A 22,883-nucleotide genomic window follows, 5' to 3' on the forward strand; every position below is an offset into this window, starting at 1 on the left:
ATTTCCTGCCAGTTTTCTCGTCGCTTGTTTCTTAATCCCTCACAGTATTACCATTTCTCCCGTCAAAAACAAAAAAACTCACACTCTTCCAGGGCAAACTGACGCCCCTACTCTGCATTGAATGGGCAAAGCCTCTACGATCTTGCCGGCCATAATTACGGCCATATTGCGACTATAGTTGGTGAGATATATGGCGAAGCGCCGACATTGAGAGACAACAAACATGCGGAATATATCTTCGAAAAATAAAATTTATTCTCTTTGTACAGCGCACCATGGTCTTGAAATAAATACGTTGTAATTCATGTAGATTCAGCAGTTCTCTCTTCTCTTACTCTAGTATATTTCTCCGAGAAACAATCATTTCCACCAAACAGTCAGCTCAACGAGGCAGTTCTTGTTGCGATTTGAAATTACCTGTCCTATTTGCAACTGTCGTTGCTTCGTTCTTATAAATATCTGGCACGTACCGACGCACACGTGTTAGAATATATATAAATAATATCGCTTTAAAACATTCATCGCTACAGAATGCCTCCCGCTGTCCAAGAAGCTGGCTAAAAGGAATCGTCAAAAGAGGCTTGACGGTAGCCTTTTATCTACGAATGCGAATAAGAGCTTAGTACAAACGCGAAATCATACGTCGCTTAACAGGCGCCGTCACTGGCACTTTTTCGTGACATGTTGCCTGTCAGTCGTGTTCTCTGGAAATGTCCCACCATCACACGAAAACTGGCTACGCGTCCGGTCGAATAGCCAGTTCGAATAAAAAGGAATAAATATTAGCACGTCGTCCCTGCCCATGGTGCCCAAGTTCCATTGTGGTTCTCAGGAAAGCCTGCGGGATCCTTCTCTTCAAACTGCACTGGCATCGCCATAGCTTCGTAGGCGTCAATGCGCTTCTTCATGATTGCCACGATCTGTAGGCATGAACGGCATAATTAACGTGTGTACCTTTTCTATCAGCCCAAACTATCGATGGATGAGAAGATGCTAGCACTTGGATGGGGTATGATCTGCAAATTCTGCAGTGCAGCCAACACGAAACACTCATCAATGGTGACAAAAATAAATAGCACCCCTGGACACTTTAAATACATATTTACCACGTAAATGTGGACTAAGTTTTTTTGTTTCACATCGCAGGGAATAATTCGGAACTAGGGGGAAAACAAAGACGTTAGGCATGCACATGAGTATACAGTATACAGGCAAGCAGTCGGTTTTAGCCGTCCTGTATTTCGATTATTCCTTGCTGTCTTCGAATGTTTTTTCTAGAGCAAATTCCCAAAGTATCATAAGAATTGCATCGAATTCATTATTCATCTGACATCAGTTATTCCGTGCTTTGTCATGAAAGATAAAGTGTTACCCCTTGCGAATAGTTGCTCCTGCTCGTTTGACTTGGGAAATATGAATTCCTATGAGGTAAAATTTGAGAGGCATCACATGTACAATATTTCAACGCGCGAGACAGCGGTGCATCTCGAAGAAAGGAGGTTAGGCAGTGTGAATCAGTCGTTTAGTGTGGTCAAGTGCCTTATTCGGTGCTTAATTGTTGCTCGCGAAGAAAGTGCTGGCCGACACCAAAATAAGTCCTCGCATGGTCGTGCCGCATGCGAGGGTCAAGCGCTCGTAACCAATATATGTATTCCAGGGCTACCGCTAGGTGACGCAGTCCGTAGCCGGCCACTCGATCATTCTAGACAAGTTCAATGCCCACTGTACTTTGAACGAAAATTATTATACTGCCGCACAAAACATGAACACAGCAGCCTTTGCTAGCAGACATTTGGAACGTAGAAATTCTCATACGTGGAAGTACGCTACACGCTCTACTTTATACTGGCTGGTGGTGCTGCTGGTCTCCAAAAATTGTAAGCAACAAACTCAAGAGTTTGAAGCACTATTCCCCGCTATGGCCCAAGAAGCATTTAAGACTCATTTCTTTCCGATGAAGCACCAGTCTTGGCATCATTCAGACCTTTGTTTGTGACTTAAGTGACCGAACTGTCGATACTGACCTCAGGGTGCGAGCTGGCCACATTGTTCAGTTCGCACGGATCCGTGACGATATCGAAAAGGTGGACGGAGTCCTTGGGCTGGAAGTGGTCCCATGGTGACACACGACATTTCAACGTTGCACTTTCCCGCCAATACTTAGGAAGTCTCAGCCGGTCTGTTTTGTAAAAGCCACGCAGAACTTTGGCGGCCGTTGACTGGTCGAGCAATTTGTCGAGGTCGCGGCTGGGGCGGCTTCCGCCAGGTCTCGGGTACCGCTCGCTCATGAACCCTGTGCCATCGAGTACTAACTTGTAGCGCCAGAGTCGCAATGCCGAGGCGTTGAAGAACCTGTAGTCGATGTTATAAAGCATCTCTACTCGAGGAGAGCTCAGTCCGTAGCACAGGTGCAGCCACATATCGTAGCCGTCGAGCTTGCCAAGCGTCTGTACGTCGCCTCCTGAAAGCGCACGCCGCAATGCAAAAAGTAAGAGCGTTACATGGCGAGCCCACCACACAAATGAGCATCTCTTGTTAAGCTGGTTTAGCGTTCGTGATGATGAGGGAATCGTGCTTAATGCATACGGCCTTGTGCTTGCTAACTCTTTCCCCCCTACTCGCGAAGAGATGGTTTCAGCAAAAGTACCATCTTGTTATGCTTCATGTTGCACACGCTAACGAAAATTGGCACTAAAACAAGCAAGGTAACAAATAAAACACTTGCGCAATATAACGAGAAAACATGTAAATGATAAGCAGGACGAACGTGTTTCTTATTAACTCGCATTATTGTCGATTGTGCATCCTGAACAAAAAACAGAAATAAAACTGATTCTTTTGTACATAAATAGCGTTTTTTTCTACTCGTAACCCCTTATTGGGTTAGAACGGTAAGTGGTTGGGCTAGCTGGTTTACATAATTTCTGCAAAGTAGAACTCTTGTGCACTCCACCTGGCAAAATCCCCATTGGGTTGTTGATAGCTTGGGTTGCTTACTATTGTAGCGCAAGAAAGTTATCGCTAATTGATGTCAGTTGAAAACAGGTTGAAGTGAGGCGTCGTTAGTCGTTGGTGCAGTCAAGTATTTCATTTGTTGGAAGAAGAGAGGGAGGGTGAGCTTGCTTCAGACATGCGGCATTTCAAACTGCAACTTTGTTTCTGTATGTAATCTTATCAAGAGCACGAAAATAATGTCCTTGTACAGATCAAATAATTTACACTTCTACTTCCCATACTTCTTCAATACCCATTGGTTTCTCTGAACACGTGAAACGTCTAATTAGTCCATTATATCCCTTCGATCTTCTAAGTAATATACCATAGAAAAAGTATAACAAACCAACCTCCAATTGCATATAACGTAGGTAGCCAGTCCGTAATGTGCATAAGCTGATGGGACACTCTTCGAGAGCGGAACAAGAGAGGACTCCAGACAAAAGCGGGAACTCTGGTGCCTCCTTCCCAGACCGTGCCTTTGGATCCGCGTAGCGGCCAGTTGATGCTGCGGGTTGTGTGCGTACCCCAGGGTTGTCCGCCGTTGTCACTGCAGAAGATGATGACGGTGTTTTGCAACATGCGAGCGTCACTCAGGGCCTTGACCACTTCGCCGACGGACTGGTCCAGTGTGTCCACCATGCCTGTAAACGAGAAAAAAAAGTTGTTACTTCGCAGCTACATTAAACACCTCGATGTGCTCAGACGTGTCGCACGTGTTGTATACATCTAGAACTGTGCAGGAGTGCTAGACAAGCTGCTCACAGACACTGGCTCTCGCAAACCGTGAGCTCCCTTAAAGTCGTCGCATTCCACGGCGTGCGTATCAAGAACATGAAATAGAAGTACCGATGTCATGACGCTCTTCAGATGACTACAATAATTTATAGCACATGCATGATTTAACGACGAGATAAAAGTTTCAGGAGCACAGGGTGACGTTGCATCAATTGCATCAACTGTATTGGTTGAAGAGGCGGACATTACTAGCATGACCAATAAACGTAACCTTAGGTAATTCATCATCATCATCATCAGCCTGGTTACGCGCACTGCAGGGCAAAGTCCTCTCCCATATTTCTCCAACAACCCCGGTCATGTACTAATTGTGGCCATGCCGTCCCTGCAAATTTCTTAATCTCATCCGCCCACCTAACTTTCTGCCGTCCCCTGCTACGCTTCCCTTCCCTTGGAATCCAGTCCGTAACCCTTAATGACCATCGGTTATCTTCCCTCCTCATTACATGTCCTGCCCATGCCCATTTCGTTTTCTTGATTTCAACTAAGATGTCATTAACTCGCGTTTGTTACCTCGCCCAATCTGCTCTTTTCTTATCCCTTAACGTTACACCTATCATTCTTCTTTCCATAGCTCGTTGTGTCGTCCTCAATTTGAGTAGAACCCTTTTCATAAGCCTCCAGGTTTCTGCCCCGTAGGTGAGTGCTGGTAAGACACAGCTATTATACACTTTTCTTTTGAGGGATAATGGCAACCTGCTGTTCATGATCTGAGAATGCCTGCCAAACGCACCCCAGCCCATTCTTATTCTTCTGATTATTTCTGTCTCATCATCCGGATCCGCAGTCACTACCTGCCCTAAGTAGATGTATTCCCTTACGACTTCCAGTGCATCGCTGCATATTGTAAACTGCTGTTCTCTTACGAGACTGTTAAACATTACTTTAGTTTTCTGCAGATTAATTTTTAGACCCACTCTTCTGCTTTGCCTCTCCAGGTCAGTGAGCATGCATTGCAGTTGGACCCCTGAGTTACTAAGCAAGGCAATATCATCAGCGAATCGCAAGTTACTAAGGTATTCTCCATTAACTTTTATCCCTATTTCTTCCCAATCCAGATCTCTGAATACCTCCTGTAAACACGCTGTGAATAGCATTGGAGAGATCGTATCTCCCTGCCTGACGCCTTTCTTTATTGGGATTTTGTTGCTTTCTTTATGGAGGACTACGGTGGCTGTGGAGCCGCTATAGATATTTTTCAGTATTTTTACATATGGCTCGTCTACACCCTGATTCCGCAATGCCTCCATGACTGCTGAGGTTTCGACAGAATCAAATGCTTTCTCGTAATCAATGAAAGCTATATATAAGGGTTGGTTGTATTCCGCACATTTCTCTATCACCTGATTGATAGTGTGAATATGATCTATTGTTGAGTAGCCTTTACGGAATCCTGCCTGGTCCTTTGCTTGACAGAAGTCTAAGGTGTTCCTGATTCTATTTGCGATTACCTTAGTAAATAGTTTGTAGGCAACGGACAGTAAGCTGATCGGTCTATAATTTTTCAAGTCTTTGGCGTCCCCTTTCTTATGGATTAGGATTATGTTAGCGTTTTTCCAAGATTCCGGTACGCTCGACGTCATGAGGCATTGCGTATACAGGGTGGCCAGTTTCTCTAGAACAATCTGCCCACCATCCTTCAGTAAATCTGCTGTTACCTGATCCTCCCCAGCTGCCTTCCCCCTTTGCATATCTCCCAAGGCTTTCTTTACTTCTTCCGGCGTTACCTGTGGGATTTCGAATTCCTCTAGACTATTTTCTCTTTCATTATTGTCGTGGGTGGCACTGGTACTGTATAAATCTCTATAGAACTCCTCAGCCACTTGTACTATCTCATCCATATTAGTAATGATATTGCCGGCTTTGTCTCTTAACGCATACATCTGATTCTTGCCAATTCCTAGTTTCTTCTTCACTGTTTTTAGGCTTCCTCCGTTCCTGAGAGCATGTTCAATTCTATCCATATTATACTTCCTTATGTCAGCTGTCTTACGCTTGTTGATTAACTTCGAAAGTTCTGCCAGTTCTATTCTAGCTGTAGGGTTAGAGGCTTTCATACACTGGCGTTTCCTGATGAGATCTTTCGTCTCCTGCGATAGTTTACTGGTATCCTGCCTAACGGAGTAATTAGGTAATTAGCCATGCTTTACTAGCTACTAGCTTTACTAGCGTTGCACTTTGGCGCCCGCTGCCGCGTTGAACGTGCGCCTCCCTCGGCGTACCTCTGTGCCCCTCGGCGTAACAGAGCGAAAGAGCACAGCGAAGGATGAGAGATGGCGATAAAGAAGAGAGTTCGAGGAAGAAAGCGGAGGAGGAGTGTGCAGCGGCACCATAAGGAGTAAAGTATAGGCATAGTGTATGGCTAAAGCGTGAGAAGAAAAGCGCAGTACCGCGCAAGACATGTTCTACAGTGGCTATCCCTACGAGATGCCGCCAGAGTAGCGCGCGTAGTCTGTTCGCCGATGACGACATCAATAAGGCATGTGGCGAGCGCGTCCACCGATACCATATATGAAAACGAAGTGCTGCATGAGTGTAGGTCTGTCTACTGCATCTGTTGTGAATCGAGTCCATGCGTCACTCACGCACTGCCTCTCGCGATCTTGCGGCTATAGCGAGGCAGTTGCGCCAAATTTCGCTCCGTTTGCAAAGTACCGCACGAGACAGATTGTCTGCGCGAACACGTGTAGAACGGCGCTCAAATTTTGTATTGGGGAGTATCGTAATCGTCGGTGATATTTTTTTTTTGTTATCATTCACCCAGGGCGCAGTAGGAAAATTGAACACGAACAGTAATGATGCACAATCAGGTTACCAGAAAAAAATCTGCTTCACCGCAGTTTCCAGGAACGTGCACTCCAATTCTGTGGCGAAATTCTTCGATATTCTATTTGAGACTGGGGAAAAATAAAGAATACATTAAATGAAGCAAATGGGTGTGAAGACTCCGGTAGGTAGCTATCCCCGTCTTGCTAAAGTGGCCACCTCGCTCCAGGGTACTACAGCAATATAGCACCATTCTCAAGATGCCATGAAAGGAAGGTCTGTTTACGGTTGCGTATGTTGACTTCAGTAGACCACTTCGCATACCACTGCCTTGCCAGCTTCGGGTGATTCAGCTTTTGTCGGGGATGGTATCTCGTCCACTGCACATGCGAACATCTTGTCCTTACAACAGCGCACCCGATAGCATAAAAACTCTCCAGATTTCAGCGCGGAACACTCCTGCAGTGAACGCGATATCGGCTTAAAGGTCGGTCCATTAATCACTGCATTTCTCGCATCTAAATCTGCTGCCCAACTTGTCGAGCGCAAACACGGGCATCATTTTTCGGCTAACGTCTTGTCTTGTCTTGTGTCCCAGACAGTGGCGCGTACCCACTATGGGGGATTAGCCATGAAGCAGGCATTGCAAGCAATCAACATTCTTCTAACTTCATCCTCATTACGTCAGCTAGACAGCTCATGTAGATATGCCCATACAAGCCTTCGGATTATGGGAGCCTAAAAAGAAAAAAAGGGAAACCAGGGATGTGAGAATCTTCGAAATTATGAAAAGAAAGAAAAATACGTGGCTACCAATTGGTATGCAATTCCATAAGTCACCACTGGAAGCAGTGGAACATCCGTCTTTGTTAGAATAAAGGAACATAGTGTGTGTGTGTAATACATACAGACACACTCACTCACTCTCTCTCACTAATATATATATATATATATATATATATATATATATATATATATATATATATATATATATATATATATATATATATATATATATATATCTACACACACACACACACACACACACACACTCACGCACAGAAACTGGCGAAGAGGTTATCAATGTATAACCACTTGTGTAATATATATATAGTCATATCGATTCAGTAGCCCTTTATACATCAATAATGCATTCACCACTTTCTGTAAGCAAGTGAACGCCGCATCACGGTTGTTGACACGAAATTCTTTGTTCTTTCGACGGCAGCACATCGATGTGCTGCCGCTGTGTTTCTACGGCAGCCATTAAACACGTCAATCGTGCCTGCGCAGTGTACAGGGTCTCATGCGCAGAAGACTCGGCAGAATCCGAGCTGTTCATGGCTTCGCGTAGTCACGAGGATGGTCAAACCTTCAGCGCTACTTCAATTTCGGTTATTAGAGAGTTATAGCTGAACGCGTTTACGTGCCAATGGTCCCAGCGGGCGCGCGGAGCCGACAGAGAAGCGCCGAAGAGCTTTAGCTTCACGATTTCTCGCTCGGTGGAGCGGAGTAGTGTTCCTAGGGAGCATATACAGGAACACTAGAGTGGAGCGCTTTGCTGCACCAGGTGTCGAACAAGGATGGTGGAACTGTGAAAAGATCTGTGCGTTCCCTTCAAGTTCTTGATCGCGGTGTTCCTCTTCAAGTTATCTCCAAACTACTTCGTTGCCGAATTTTCTCGCAGAATACAGAGGTGCTCTTCAGTGATGAAACACCTCCGAGGCTTTTTCGCCAGCATGGCGAGCCAGCGCCGCGTTTGAATACGGTGCAGTCCAGGAACACTGACGAGTCAGACCCGAACGCTCAATTGCCTGTGACCAATCCTGCAATTTTCTCACCCCGTACAACCTCTCCTGTCATGATCTTCCATAAGTGGTTAGCTGCAGTCAACACGCCGAGCGGAAAGAACTAATAGCCCTACATGTCAACCACCATGCAATGACACTCACTTTCCTACAGAAACTGGCGAAGAGGTTATCAATCTATAAATACTTAGTGGATCCTATGATACGCTCGTCCCCTAATGCCTGGCACTCGGCGACGTGGTAATACTCCTTAGGAATCACAGTCCTCTCCTAAACAGTCCTCTCAGGGATCGGACTGTTTAGCACATGCCACGTCAGGAAGCTGTAAGAACTCTCCGTCTACCAAGCATTATGTAGTGTTGCAGGCATCATCTGCAGACGCAGACGGGCACCTGCAGTTCAACATGGTGATGGAGTGTGGCACGGCATATGTCCTGCTTCAAGTGCAAAACAATCTTGACACGCTTGGCTAAAGAGGGTCCTCGGGCTTGGTGAAAAAATTGCATACGCTGCTGTGAACATGTCAGCCAAGTTTTGCAGCCATGCGCTTGCAAGCGGAGTGCGAAGTCGCCTTTCTCTCAAGCTCTCTTTTCAACAGAAGCCTGCTCCTCGCTCTTTTCTGGACGCGCTTTTTCGTAATAATGCGTATTCCCATACGCAGCTGCTATTGGCCAACAGCAGAAATTAATCAAGAAGAGTATTTTGATCAGTGGGCTTATTCCTAGTGTTAATGTGTATCTTTATTCAAGAAGTTTAATAAACACGCGAAAGTATTAAGCGTAAATCTTCTGTTGAATATCGATAACCATTACATACTTCCGGAAGAAGTCGACTATTATCTGCGTAAGGTCGGCCGCGGCGGCCCGCGTAGCAATTAAACTTTGCCCGCCCTGCTTATCGGTGTCGTAAACGTCGGGTCTCTCTAATTTCGACTAGTTTTGAACGCTAAACTAGCCTCGAATCCCGCGAAACTTAAGCACACATGCTTGCCAGCGCGCGCTCACTCCTGGCCACTCCTGGTTAGACGCCTTGAAAGACTTATTGATAGCGCTTCAAAAAGCGCAAGTTGGCTGTGGCTACTGCCCGTCGGTCAAGCTGGTGCATCACAAAGCCAGTCCGTACGATGTAGTACACTCAGACGAGCACATGAGCTTGAGCACGCAGTCAAGCCCTTCGTGCACGAAGCATACGCTGCGCAAACGCACTACAGTTGCATGTAGCCGCGGTCTGCTGCATAGTGTAGATACCGCGGCGATCGCAGGGGGCCGCGACTGGCTAAGCGGAGTGCGGCTGAGTGAGGACAACCGCATTCGGCTTTGGTATGACGCGTCATAGACACCAAAATCGGAAGTAGTGGCGTCTTCGTTAACATCCAAAATCGAAGTTCAACTGCACGCCACAGTGACTTTCAGCAGGTGCAGCATTGTCGTCACGCCCCGCTCCACTGTAGCCTTCGCAGTGCAAGACATTGAAGAAGGAGCGTAAGAACCGCGAAGGACGTGTTTAATTGCCAATAATTCCGCGTCTGCTGAACGCATTGAAGTACATTTTGTGGCAAGGTATTTCTCAAATAGCCTATTTTACCTTCAAATGCATTTCTCCACTTCGAAAAGAAAGTGGTTCAGGGCCTCTTTAACGAAGTTCGGCAACCTACGAAAGCTTCCAAGTACCACCGTTAGGGTATGTAAATTTGCAGGTCAAAGACGTCAAGGCTTTTCGGTTGGTCGTGTGCAGCGCGAATACTTTTCTAAAGGTATTGAATACTTTTGCTGAGACATTGTCACCAAGTTGTCAGAGCTGCGCAATTTTCATCCTTACACACAAGAGTTTGTCAACGCTGACTATGATTCTCGGAGTGCTCAGGCTACTGAACGTGACCGCAGCAAGAAGTTACGATAGCACCAGAAGCTTGACCACAAGCGGATCCGATCAAAGAAAGAGTAACTTGTCGAATTGCGTGCACTTCACCACTACCTATTGCCTCCTTGTAGCAGTCTACAAGCGAAAAATGGGGCTATCGTCGAGCAGCCTAACGTCTGTTGAGAAATTCGGCCACTGAGATTTCTCGCAGAAGCCTTTCCTGGATAAGATGAAGCAACATGGGCCTGCCATGTGAAAATTCAAATGACAAATTGGCAAAAAGACTAGTGCAGAAATTGTACAAGCTCGTGTTGGACAACAATGGTGGTGTGGGAGGGGGGTAGTGCGTAGAAAAATAGGAAATGAGTGCAGGGAGAAACGGCGAGAGGAAATGAAAAAAAATTGGCAGAGGTTTAGCTTGGCTAAGCTTAGTGGATTGCGAAAGCAATCTTCTGTTCAGGTTGTAGAGTTCCATACTGCTCATCGAACGTGTAGATGCAGTCTCGTCGCCATTTAAAGCATCCATAAGGCTTGCTGTCAAACGATCAGGTGTCGCCAAAGTGGCGTCAGCATTGAGAGCATGCATGATACTTGTAGATGCACCCAGATTAAGACATGTTGAACGCATTCGCCTGGCTGCATAATATGCACGCCGTTTAGCTAAACATTGTTCCCGCTCTTCATCCGTTTCTTCCGCACGCCGCCGCTTCTTTTTTTTTTTAATTTGAAAGCATGCCCTTAGGCATAGCTTCTTAGCTGCAGCTGCAGCACATCGTTGCAGCTTCACCTTATACACATCATCCGACATACCATGGAGGATTCGCTGGGACGACTGCGACGAGCCGAGTTGGGGGGCCGCTTTTCCACAGCTGGCATGACGTCACGCAGAGCGAGTGCCTCCCCCACGGCAGCGGCGCGTGGAGGATTCGCTGGGACGATCGCGACGAGCCGAGTTGGGGCCCCGCTTTTCCACAGCTGGTATGACGTCACAGATAGGTCACGCTAAAGGTCAATGGTGGATTCTCCGGGACGACGGCCAAGAGCGGAAACCTCGAGCAATATTGCTTTCGCAATAAAAGTTTCGAACAAAGGGTAGCTCGCTCATGACCACTGTGCTCGCGGTGCAATTTTCTCGCGTAGGCCCAGTGTTTGTGCATTACAGGTATACTATGAGCAGACAGACAGATAAATGTGATGTGATTTGTGATGTGATATGCAGCTAGGTTAGCCGGAAGGTAACTATCCAGTTGGTACCCTGCACTGAAGAAAGGGGAAAAGAAGGATAAAGAAGAAAAGCACACCCAGAGCAACGGAAGGTGATGAAAAAGAAAGACACCAACGCACGCAAAGGGATGCGGTAATGTCACAGTCGTTCAACTAGGTCCTTTGTAGGAGGAATTGTAGCAGCACCTTCATCACCCTGTGGCGTGATGACCGTATCAGTAGGCATTCCAAGATTGTGTGCGCAGAAAGCGGCCGATAGTGGAGGTCTGCCAACGCCATCACGAGTGAATGTATCTGGGACCTCTAGCGCGGTAACGAAGAAGACATATTCGACGGTTTCCTTGGTGCCGCAACTGTCACAAAAGCACTCTCAGCCATTCCGAAACGCCAAGCAAGTGCAGTCGTAAAAGATACTCCAAGTCAGAATTGGCAAACAACAGATGTCTCGAATCTGGATAGACGATATGGATTGCGGAGTCAGAGGGATGGGTCCAGGCGGTAGCGGTACAAACGCCTATGACAGGAACCTGGCGTGTTACACATGGATCGTGTGACATCACATGTGAGTACGCGACGTTTTGTCACTGCATCGGTTCCCGATATCGAGATGGGTGCCTTCATGGCATCTTCGTGAGCCCTCTTAGCAGTTTATCGGCATGCTCGTTGCCCATAATGCGGAAGCTGCTTGAAGCACTGAAATGATGTCATGTCTGTTCTGGGCAATTTGGTGACGTAGCTCTCTTATTTGCAGCACTACTTGGCTTTGTGGTGTACAACGTAGAGCGGATATCAGGCATTGCAGAGATATATATGCCCCCTTTTCGTGATATGCCCCCCTTTCGCGATAGCTCTATACGAATCACGCGAAATGGGCTGCGAAGTGCGATAACCTCCTCAGCAGGAGACACAGTCAGGTGAGAGTTTTTAATCCTAATGGTCACGGCTTTGGCGCGAAGATCACGGCTTTGGCGCGAAGATCGCGGCTTTGGCGCGAAGATCGCGGCTTTGGCGCGAAGATCGCGGCTTTGGCGCGAAGATCGCGGCTCCTGCACATCCGCCCCAGTTGTCGGGCCATCAGTGTGAAGCTGAAGATGGTGCTTCTGAAGATGCGCCTTGTGTGTGCCGTGCAGCATGAGCCTAAATAGCTGCTTGTGTGCTGGCGACGAGACTCCTGCTTTCCTCTAAATTCCTGGATCCCAGAGTCGAACTTGTGGCCGAGCCAAGCATCAATCAGGTGGCAACACTCGTTTGGCAGGCGTATAATCTTTGCGGTGGCAGTCATGGTGCGCCAATATCTTCTGGCAAAAGGACGCATGGACCAGCCTTCTGGCAGGTAGGCGTTGTGATAGGAAGGGGCGCTGCCAATGTGCCTAATGTTTGCTCCGAGCGCTTCCAATATCATATGGGTTGTCACTGGGCAATCCTTGGCTATGGCAACTATTTCCGCTGTTGATGTGCAGCGTGGCAATCCAAAAGAAACCCTGAGTGCTTGCACTTAAATGCCTTCGATTGTGCGAATGTTACTTCTTACAGAATTGGTCACTCCAAGTAAGCTGTATCTCGCATATCTGGGAAACAGCACCCTGTAGAGTTTTAACGTCACATGTACTGACGTACCGCATGTTTTTTCCTGTAAAGAATTTGAAAAGGTGGAAGTGGCTGTTTGTCTTTTCTTCGGGTAGGCCAAATGCTGAGGGCTCCAGCTAAGCTCTCGATCAATGATGTCTCCTAAGAAACTGTTCGACCTGCTGTAACAAAGCTTTTGCTTATTGACAGTTATGGCGTACGGCGTTCTTGGCTCCGGCGTAAACGCGACAAGCGCACCTTTCTCAGCTGGAATTCAGAGGTCGTTTTGGCTAAGACACGCCGATATTGACGACTTGGCTCTTTGAAAGCTCGCGCGTACCTGAGGACGTGTTACACCTCGCGTCCACATGCATTCGTCATCGTCGTACATTGGCATTTGGATGCGTTTCACTTAGTAAGCGTTCAACGAGACTGAAGAACAAGGTTGAATAGCGCGGGACTCAAGATGTCTTGGAAAGCATATTTAGCGCCAGGAAACAAGGACAGAAGAGACGTCTCCCTTCTGTCCTTGTTTGCTGGCGCTAAATATGCTTTCCAAGTCAGTTTACCAACACGCCCAACAAATGGCAATGCTCAAGATGTCACCTTGAGGAACACCATGGTGTGTGAGGTGTAAGGAGGTCGGACCGCTATTGCTCTTAAAAGAAGGCGCCATGTGCAAGTATCTGCGGGTTCCATGGTGCACTCTACAACCAAGATCAACCGATTCAAGAGCATCAAGTATGGCACCATGTATAAGTAACATTGTCATAAGCTCCTACGTGCAGAAACGTACCAACAAATAACCGCCTACATCGCTTCTTACGTTGAACGTAAGTCGCTGATACTATCAATATTGTAAGCATACTACTATACCTTCCAACCTCTGAACCTTATTATTCCTAAATATTCCAGACACGACCAGCTCCCTTGTCCCCCAGCACCCCACGAGGAAAGGAAATTACAATTTCTTTTTGCCGTGGGCAGACATCTTTTGACGGATACAAACGCACTTTATTAACGACAATTTACTTTGTGACGCCGTACATAAGCAGGAATTGACGTGGGCGACCACAGACTGATGTGCGAACCTGCCTGCTGTGCGAACTTCTCTGAATAACCTTGGTCGAAGCAAGTGTCGCTCCGGTGTCTTCACAATCAGAAGATTTCCAAAAAATGGCACCAGATATCGATGAGCGAAAGCTTTCCACGAACAAAATTACTCGTAGAATGTGACGCAATATTCGCAATATAGTAGAAAGAGCTGAAATCTGTTAACTTTACGAGAAAGGCTACAAAGTAGACAGGTATTATGCTACATTACACCCCCATACTATGAGGGATAAGACTTGCAAGCGAGAAAGGGCAATGCAAGTACATATTCTTCTGAACAACTCTGCAGGACGCGAACTGCGGTTGTTGCGCAGATGTGCAAGTTCCTGAGAGAACATATGGGAGAGATCACTTGTGTAGAATAACTCCCAATAGTTTAATTAACAATCCTCGCCTTTGACAGTCAGCGAATTCATTGTATAGGTATAACCAAAGCAATTTATTTGGCTAGTCCCACTATCTTTGTTCTACTTGAATTATCCCAGTACTATAATGCATTCCTGGTGGCTTGCTTTTGCTTTGTTTCATTACGTTCATTGTCCTGGGGTACGATACACGATGACCTTTCAGGTGTTAATGGTATTACAGGTATCCAATAGCGTAAGTAAACTGTTTTCGCAATGCTCATTCCGTACATTACATTGTCCCGTGTACTTGATTTCTGCATCTTTCAACTTTGAGCCCTACAGACACTTCACCACGGACGCACCACGTACCGCGGACACCACCAGCCGATTCGTTGCTTACTTTCTCACTGCATAATTCAGTCTCTTACCTGCGTAAATTGTTCTATTCCTTTCTCCAATGTAAGGAAACTTGTCAACATTTTCCTGCGGCGCCTGAAATGGCTCAGGCTCTCCTGCTCCGTGCGGGGAGTGATGACTCAGCAGCAGAAAGAGCGGCTGCGAATGGGACAACGAAAACGGCACGCAATGTGGGAGCGTGCATCGCACAATCGACGGCGGGAAATTGTAGCACATCTCAGGTGTATGCAACCACATAGTGCTTAGTTCATTGCATGATGAATTAGGAGTTACATGTTCCACGTAATCCACACAAAACAAATGATAATGAATGTGGTGTTTTGCGGTTCCAACGTCACAGAAAACAGAAGTTCACAAGTCGATGGAGGCTTGAAGTAATAAACAGTTGTATAAAAAGAAATGTCGCTGGAGCCCAGTTACGGGAAGGGGGACTTCAGTTACTGCCCTGAAGAAGGCAGGTAAGTACCTTTGTTGAAACATTTGCTCCAGCGACCATTCCTTGTTCTACAATCTTTCTTTTCAATTAAAACATTACAAGCGTCTGCAAATTGGTGAACAACTTGCGTTTGGCAGGCAACCATGGGGACCAAAGAAAGCTAAGCATCATAGCGTTAAAACAACTGAACAAAACACTATTTCTCGCTCATGATGCTGTATGAAGACGCATCATTGCATATATAGCCACTCTAGGAACCATTCAACACCTAGAAACTGACTTCGTATTTATTTCAGACGTGCAAACCCATATCGCTGGAATGAAAAACTTGAAATGAAAATATTTCGCTTTGCCAGTTTTCTTGTGTTTAGGATAACAAACCGAAATCGCTATCTGTCAGGCGGACTGGCAGATTTCCCGATGTTCCTGTCTCCATCCTGAGGTTGTCCCCATCTCGTAACCCTTCAGACATCTGCAGAGTTTATCTCTTCATCATTACAGTGAAATATAATAATAATTCCTTGGCACGAGAAATATCACTCGCTGCCTATGTTAGAAGAAGCGCTAGCATGCAGGGCACGACTGACATGCACTCATAACAAGGCAACGGGAATGCTTTTCCCGGAGGTTGGTGCCTTCCCCGTAGACGTTTCAACATTTCGTACGATTACCCAGTATTTAGTTATGGTCTCACGATAAACTTAAGGTTGTTTAATTAGCTTACTCCGTTTTCTTGTGTCGTATGAACGTCACATGACTACACAACGTTTTATGCTTTGCGCCTAAGTATGATCGATTAGGTCCTCTACTAGGTCGTTTATTTTTTCCCATGGCGATCAGCATCTTTTTTTCAACTCATTGCTGGCACCCATTAAGCCGTAGGTGACATATCAGTCAAATGCAGCAATCGGAAGCAAGCGTTTTCAACCACTCCATTTGATCCCCCAGCTAAATCTAATCTACATACGCTTACCTTTGACTTATTTCGGCTATGGATGAGATGCTTTGCTCTTTGCGTGTACAGCGTCGTAGAATAGGAGCCGTTTGCAGACCATAAAGGATCCATGTTGAGCCAGAAATCCTGACCGGTGTGGTTTTTCTGGAAAGAAAAATGCATATGGCACTACAATTTCTGCATAGTTTGCCGAGTACTCACGTATGACTTGTATTCAGCACGAAAAAAATATGCAGGTCCAACCCACCTGCTGTAATATGAGAAGCGAAGTCTTCGCGAAGCGGGTAAATAAATGGCATGCGACTGGTTATCTTCTGCGCATTGTTTTCCACAGTAGGCATTAGCTGCCTGCCAGTGAAGACACGGAGACCCCCCCCCCATGCGACCCATGTGCTGTGCATTGTACGGTATCCGGGAGATTGAACCCTTCAGGTATGACTCTGTATACAGGGTCGGCGCGCCGATCCTGGAGGCACTGAAACGTTACGGTCACGTGAACTTTACTCGGCGAAACACCAGCCAATCGAGATCCCAAACCTTAAGCTCGTTTACTTTATTAAAGGAATTGTGCGCTTGATGACGTATATTTGTTGTAACGAGGATACTAAGGCATCATTTGTTTACCTCTGCGTAATTCCGTAGAAAACAGCACAAGTAAACCAGGAATCTGCGATGGTTGCAACAAATGATAGTTATGTCCTGCGTATGAGCTAATGGGCAAGACAGCATCACCCAGTTCCGGTCAGTCCGGGAGAGTTCGCAACGAAAGCGTCGCCTTAATGTGCTCGGCTCGGCTACGTGCAACATTCCGAAGCATACGTACATATGTTACGCTGTGGGTGTAGTAGTCTTCTTCTCCGCTGTAATAGCCGTAGAAGCTGTCGAAACCCCGGCAAGTCGGAGTTAAGCTTGTCTTGTAGTAGCCAAGAGCCCACTGCGCACAAAAAATGAGCGTGCTGTACAACTGGTACTGAAAAAACAGCGTTATGAAAGATTGCACTCGACTTTGCTGCTGCGTTTTATGAACGGTGGATACTGTTTGCAAGTCAATTGAAATGGCTATTTTATCAATAAACGAATTTCGGCTTATTCTTAGTTACACTATATGCATGCTTGGAAACTGTATTCTATCTACAGACGAGTAAAGAAAAATATGCGTCTTAGAGTACTGGTAATTGTTCTCAATGCTCAAGGTGACTGTAGATGAATGTATAAGGCGTCATAAAGCCCACAGTTCTCTTATTTCTTTTCTTTCTTTTCTCTTGCTGCGCGATACCTGCGCATCGGAGGCCAGAAGGAGGTGTGATGTGGTGTGATGATATTACAATCTTTAATTACACGTAGCCGTAGCGTCGGCGCTGATAACACACTAACTAGCAGACTAGCTGTACAGGAGGCACAAGTCTGTCTGTCTAGACATGAGTTAAAGAGGATGTTGCACAAATAGGCGGATTCAACACGACCTGTGAACGTTACATTCTGAAGCACAATGGCATAAGAATTCCTAATATCGCGGAAACAATTGGCCAATACTGTTTGAACACATGCCGGCAACGGTAAATAGGGACTATATTAGTGAAACTAAGTCAAAATATGTTAGATCTGCACTTAGATTCCACGGGAAGTGTTTTTCGTTCGAGCCTGTACGTGCTAACTTGTGTATGGATTCTCATTAATGCTATACAGTCCTACAATTTTGTGGTATTGCGCCTTTCATAAACCTAATGTGTTTCTTTGCTTAGTCGTGGTATAAAATGGGAGTGTGCTTGCCTGAATTTTTTCATCTGGTTAATTTTGCGATACTAGTGGTGTTTCCTTCACGCAAGTGAATTCTAATACGTGCAAATCCTTTTATATATTCTATGCATTATAATATGTACTGTTTCCCTTCCTTTATGCTGACTGTCTTGCTGTCATGAAGAGCCTTTGGGCACTTTATTGTTGTGAACAGCTGCATTAAAGTCCAAGTGAACAGCTGTTGCAAGCGCAACAGCTGTTCACTTGGACAACTCCGAAGTAATTGTTGAAAATAAACATGCAAGTACGTGATTGTTCGAAGCGCAATTAAAACTGAAGAACCATTTGATATATATGCCGCATGCTCTGGCAGATGGCAGCGCAAGCTTCAACCTGGCCGAACTTTTCCCGACCAGGCATGTTTATCCCGGTGGGTCATGAAGTCGGAACGTTTGGCAGGCTCTAACCTACGCTGTTCATGCCGCCTAAAAGCATAACCAGTGGTGCCAGTTGCTTAGCTCAAACACTGACAAGCTTTCGAACCACACAGACAATGAGCAGCAAATAGAGGGTAAATTGTTTTATATTAACTTGGGCCTGTACGATGCCTTTTACTTTCGGTATTGAGAGACTACGTTTATATTTTGTTGGGCTGTGCATTTATACTCCATTGTTATGTGTAACACTAAAGGTATCGCTTCTAGTGCTTAAAATCAAACTTCGTTTTTATGTTCTATTTTCTCTGGCACTTGATTCGAAGCTTCCTGGAATGTTTTCACACGAGGTTCCCTTAAAGCTCAGCACTTCGTTTTCTGTATACTGTGGTTAATGTTCAGTGTTAATGAATATGCGAATAACAAAAAATGACAATTCACGATCCACGATGGATCCTAAAGCTAGACTACCGAGAATGCTTCATTGAAGGTAAGTATAAATACTTCAGAGTTATGAAAGGGAAGGAAAACATTTTCATATCCCAATTTTGGCTATTGGTGAAGTTTTATACGCAGAACAAGGGCTCATATCTAAACTTTCATTGTTTGCACTCTCTCATTGTCGAAGGCTAGACTTTGTCAATGTTAACGAATAATGAACACTTCAGTGTTTCCTGCAGAGTGCAGAGGCGAAATTTGGGGGAGGGAGGGGGCGGGGGTTGGATCGGTTTGGGTTCACAGCCACGTTTGTCTGTTTAGTTCACATTCAGCTCCAGAGTCAGAACTATAACGAGTTCAGCCGAGTGAGATCTTATTCGATTCGTATGGGTTCAAATGCCTTCAAATGCAAAAATGTTAGCGTGCTTCCAGTTTCCAGGAGAACATGTGGTACGTTTGGAACTGTGGAAAAGTTTGCTTGAATATTATGTGGTATTACTGCCAATCGTTTCCTTTAGCACAGGCATCCATTGGGGTGGAGGTGGGGGGAGTCATAAAGCAGACAGTTCGCAATTTGTTGATTACGGGAGCGTCGCGACACCCTGTGAGGCTATCCAATGCGTAATCACCCATTATGTGGTAAACTTCTCATGAAAACCGAGTGTCTGCTGCGCGAATATACAGGATATCGATGACTTCATATTTCTTCTCTAATCGCGCTGCAAACACTCTATTAAGAACAATGTGCAAGTTCCAAACAAACCAATACAAGATAAACAAAGGCGTGCTATGACGCTTGGCAATGAAGTAAACTGAGCCACCGCTTGCGCTGGTGGATCGGCATTTACTCTGAAACCGAGCAAACCTGTCTTGACAACTATTCTAAGTGCTTATTTACTGTTCTGTGATAACCCACTCCGACTCGGTACCTGTGAAGTTGCGTACTGTCATGGGAGAAGGGGAGAAGCAAGTCCGGTGACAGCGCAACGTTGATTACCAAATGGAAGATATATTTAGATACCAGTAAGATAATGAGGAAGCTCGTATCCGCTGCTATCATCGGGGTTTTGAAATTGTGCGAGCTGCGAACGCGTGCACGATGTGTACGAAATGAACCACCCAGCTGCTATTCCGTGCTTGGGCATGGCATGTCGTTTCCTCACAAAAGGTTGCGCCACTTGTTTCCAATGTGTGTTTATTATGCACGGGTGCAGCTGCGATAACACGCCAACTGTAAAAGTGCAATGATCTCCGGGTGGTAGGTTTCAACCGCCGGAAATTTGGAAAACGCCGTCGGTGGCGCAGTTATAAGGAAGCCACACCTTTCCAACGAGATGAGTGTCGTATCCCAGGTCTTTGAGGTATTGAGGCAGTATCCGTACGTCCGACGGCAACCCCCATGGATCGGCCACGTCAAGCGCCGGCCCTTGCATTCCTGGACGACAAGTGCAGAGAGCCGAGCAAGCGATTCAAAATTTAAGGGTCAAAAGAAAGATAATGTGCATATTTCTGGCTACAGAGCGTTTTAGATGGATCTGAAAGAGATATTGACGCCTGCTGTACGCTGCTAGTAGTGTTTCTCTACCTTACGACCGAGGTGCGCCACCACCGCAATAAATGCTGTCTACGTATGGATGGAAAACTGTTTTGTATCCGCCTGCGTATGTTTAGTTGAACCGATACTGCATGAAAGACTGCAGTACTTACTGCGCCTAATATTTCACCAGTCCCAATGCTACACCAGAAAGAAATGCGCCTAAAGAAATAACCACATGCGCAATTGTGGCGGACGTGCTACGATTTACTGAAAATTGGCAGCTGATCTACAAAACAGCACTGACATGGAGCAATACAAACGAAGCCAGTGGTAAAAAGCTAAAGACACCGTAGCAAATAACAGAAAAGGCCATGCTTTCCTTTTTTTCTTTTTTTTTTCACTTCACCACCTGGTACGCACGCCATATACTTGAAGTAGCAGGTTGACATCCATAGAAGGGCAGCGGATTGGGCGAGTTGGTGTTGCATAGTAACAATAAAAACTCAAACAGCGCATAAACGATGGGACCAGAATGAGGAGGAGACAAACACGGCGCTGAACTTACAACTGATTTATTTGAAGTAGGAAGTCGAACATTTATACGTAGAAAACTGGGCACGCATGCGCCCGGTCAATACATCAATGATCACATACAAACTCCGGACAGCAAACATTCGCACGCGTTGTACCTGCCTAGCAATCTATCCTTTATGCAGAAATGCCATTTCTTTCACCGACAAGATTAAAGATGTTTTGCTAACGCAACTATGAGATTTTCTGGTGACCCGCCGTGGTTGCTCAGTGGCTATGGTGTTGGGCTGCTGAGCACGAGGTCGCGGGATCGAATCCCGGCCACGGCGGCCGCATTTCGATGGGGGCGAAATGCGAAAACACCCGTGTGCTTAGATTTAGGTGCACGTTAAAGAACCCCAGGTGGTCAAAATTTCCGGAGTCCTCCACTACGGCGTGCCTCATAATCAGAAAGTGGTTTTGGCACGTAAAACCCCAAATATTATTATTATTAGATTTTCTGGTGATATGAAATGCTTCAGCGACTTTTCTGGTAGTCTTGTCACTATATAGTGACATTATATATATGTGTATATATATATATATATATATATATATATATATATATATATATATATATATACACACACACACACACACACACACACACACACACATTAGAAAAAGCCGTGCACTTCATGGCAAGAAAGCCGGGAGTGCAGACAGTGCGCGGGGGTCCCTCAAGGCAGATGAGCAGATGAGGGGACGAATGAGAATGGAGAGGGAACCAAGTCAATCGGCACACACAATGCTAGGCTGGAGAAAATGGAGGCTTTCCAGGAAGAGCTTGTCAAACAGGTTGAAGAGCTCAAAAATGAGCTAAATAGTGTGCGTGATGCATGGAAGGTAGTGAAAAAAAGACTTGAAGCAACAGAGAAAAAGCTGAACAGGGCCATCATTGTGAACGAAAATGGTCGTGACAATAGAACGCAGTGCCCTGACTGGACAGGATAGGGAGTGCCAGCAAAGTAATTGGAATGCATTCACCGTGGTGAGGGGATAGCTGGAAAGAGCGGACCTTCCTTGAGGCCGCCACGCGGAAGAAACAGGAGCGCATGGGTCAATGCCCCTTGTAAAGTCCGAATCACGCGGAAGGGGACAAAGGGAAGCAGGGAGAGGTAGGAGAGAGTGAAATGGTGATTATCGCGGGCGTCTCAAACCTGGACAGGTGCTCCGAAACATTTGGGGAGAGGGTATAAGGAGATAAAATAGTGGCGGTAGGGACCTTGTCATAGTAGCAGGGGGGCTAAATGACACCTTAAACAGGAAAGGGACAGGACTAAGCCAGCGCTTGGCGAATGGGGTGGATGACTTGCGCAAGCTATCCTCTCAGGTGCAGATCGTGGTGTGCACGGTAGCGGAGGTGCTGTGCGTGACAGTCACGCACAAAGAGCCGTAGTGGCTGCTAATGAGGCGATATGGAATAGGAGCCGAGAGAAAGGCTTCGAGGTTGTCGAAGTAAACAGGGAAGTGAGAAGGTGTGGTGGCTTTAAACGAGACTGGATCCACTTCAATTACAGGCTGGCACAAGAAGTGGGCTGGCGACTCGGTGGTCGCGCTGTTGCTTTTTTAGAGGGCCCACGGGCGCTCAGGAGGCCAGAGTAAGAAGTAAAGAAGGCCCTTAAGGACACCTCAGTATAGCGTCGCCGTCAATAACAGAAAAAAAGAGGAAAACCATAAAGAGAGCTCGCCGTACAATAGGCTAACATCAACATGCAGGGCGGCAGAAGGAAGGAAAAGCGGGCAGAGACTGAGGAGCTGTTGAATAGAGAAGAAATAGGGGTGCACGCGGTTAGGAAACGCACCTTAGGGACTCGGAAGAGCCTCCAGTGATTGAGAATTACATTTGGGAAGGGTGCAACGGAACAAAGTCGGAAATAAAG

The 22,883-nt window shown here is 46.1% G+C and overlaps 1 protein-coding gene across 1 annotated transcript in view; it reads right to left on the reverse strand.

Moving 5' to 3' along the window:
- Positions 1–231: 231 nt before the first annotated feature.
- Positions 232–22,883, reverse strand: part of LOC135906970 (arylsulfatase B-like) — a 35,490-nt gene continuing 12,838 nt past the window's right edge. The window contains exons 4-10 of the mRNA XM_065438611.2: positions 20,216–20,328; positions 17,108–17,218; positions 16,303–16,428; positions 14,905–15,031; positions 3,345–3,638; positions 2,025–2,461; positions 232–920 (exon numbers count right to left, since the gene is read on the reverse strand). Coding sequence (XP_065294683.1) covers positions 783–920; positions 2,025–2,461; positions 3,345–3,638; positions 14,905–15,031; positions 16,303–16,428; positions 17,108–17,218; positions 20,216–20,328 — 1,346 coding nt within the window. The 3' untranslated portion in view covers positions 232–782. The remainder of the gene's footprint in view (positions 921–2,024; positions 2,462–3,344; positions 3,639–14,904; positions 15,032–16,302; positions 16,429–17,107; positions 17,219–20,215; positions 20,329–22,883) is intronic.

Source organism: Dermacentor albipictus, chromosome 1 (assembly GCF_038994185.2).
Source record: "Dermacentor albipictus isolate Rhodes 1998 colony chromosome 1, USDA_Dalb.pri_finalv2, whole genome shotgun sequence".
NCBI lineage: Eukaryota > Metazoa > Arthropoda > Arachnida > Ixodida > Ixodidae > Dermacentor > Dermacentor albipictus.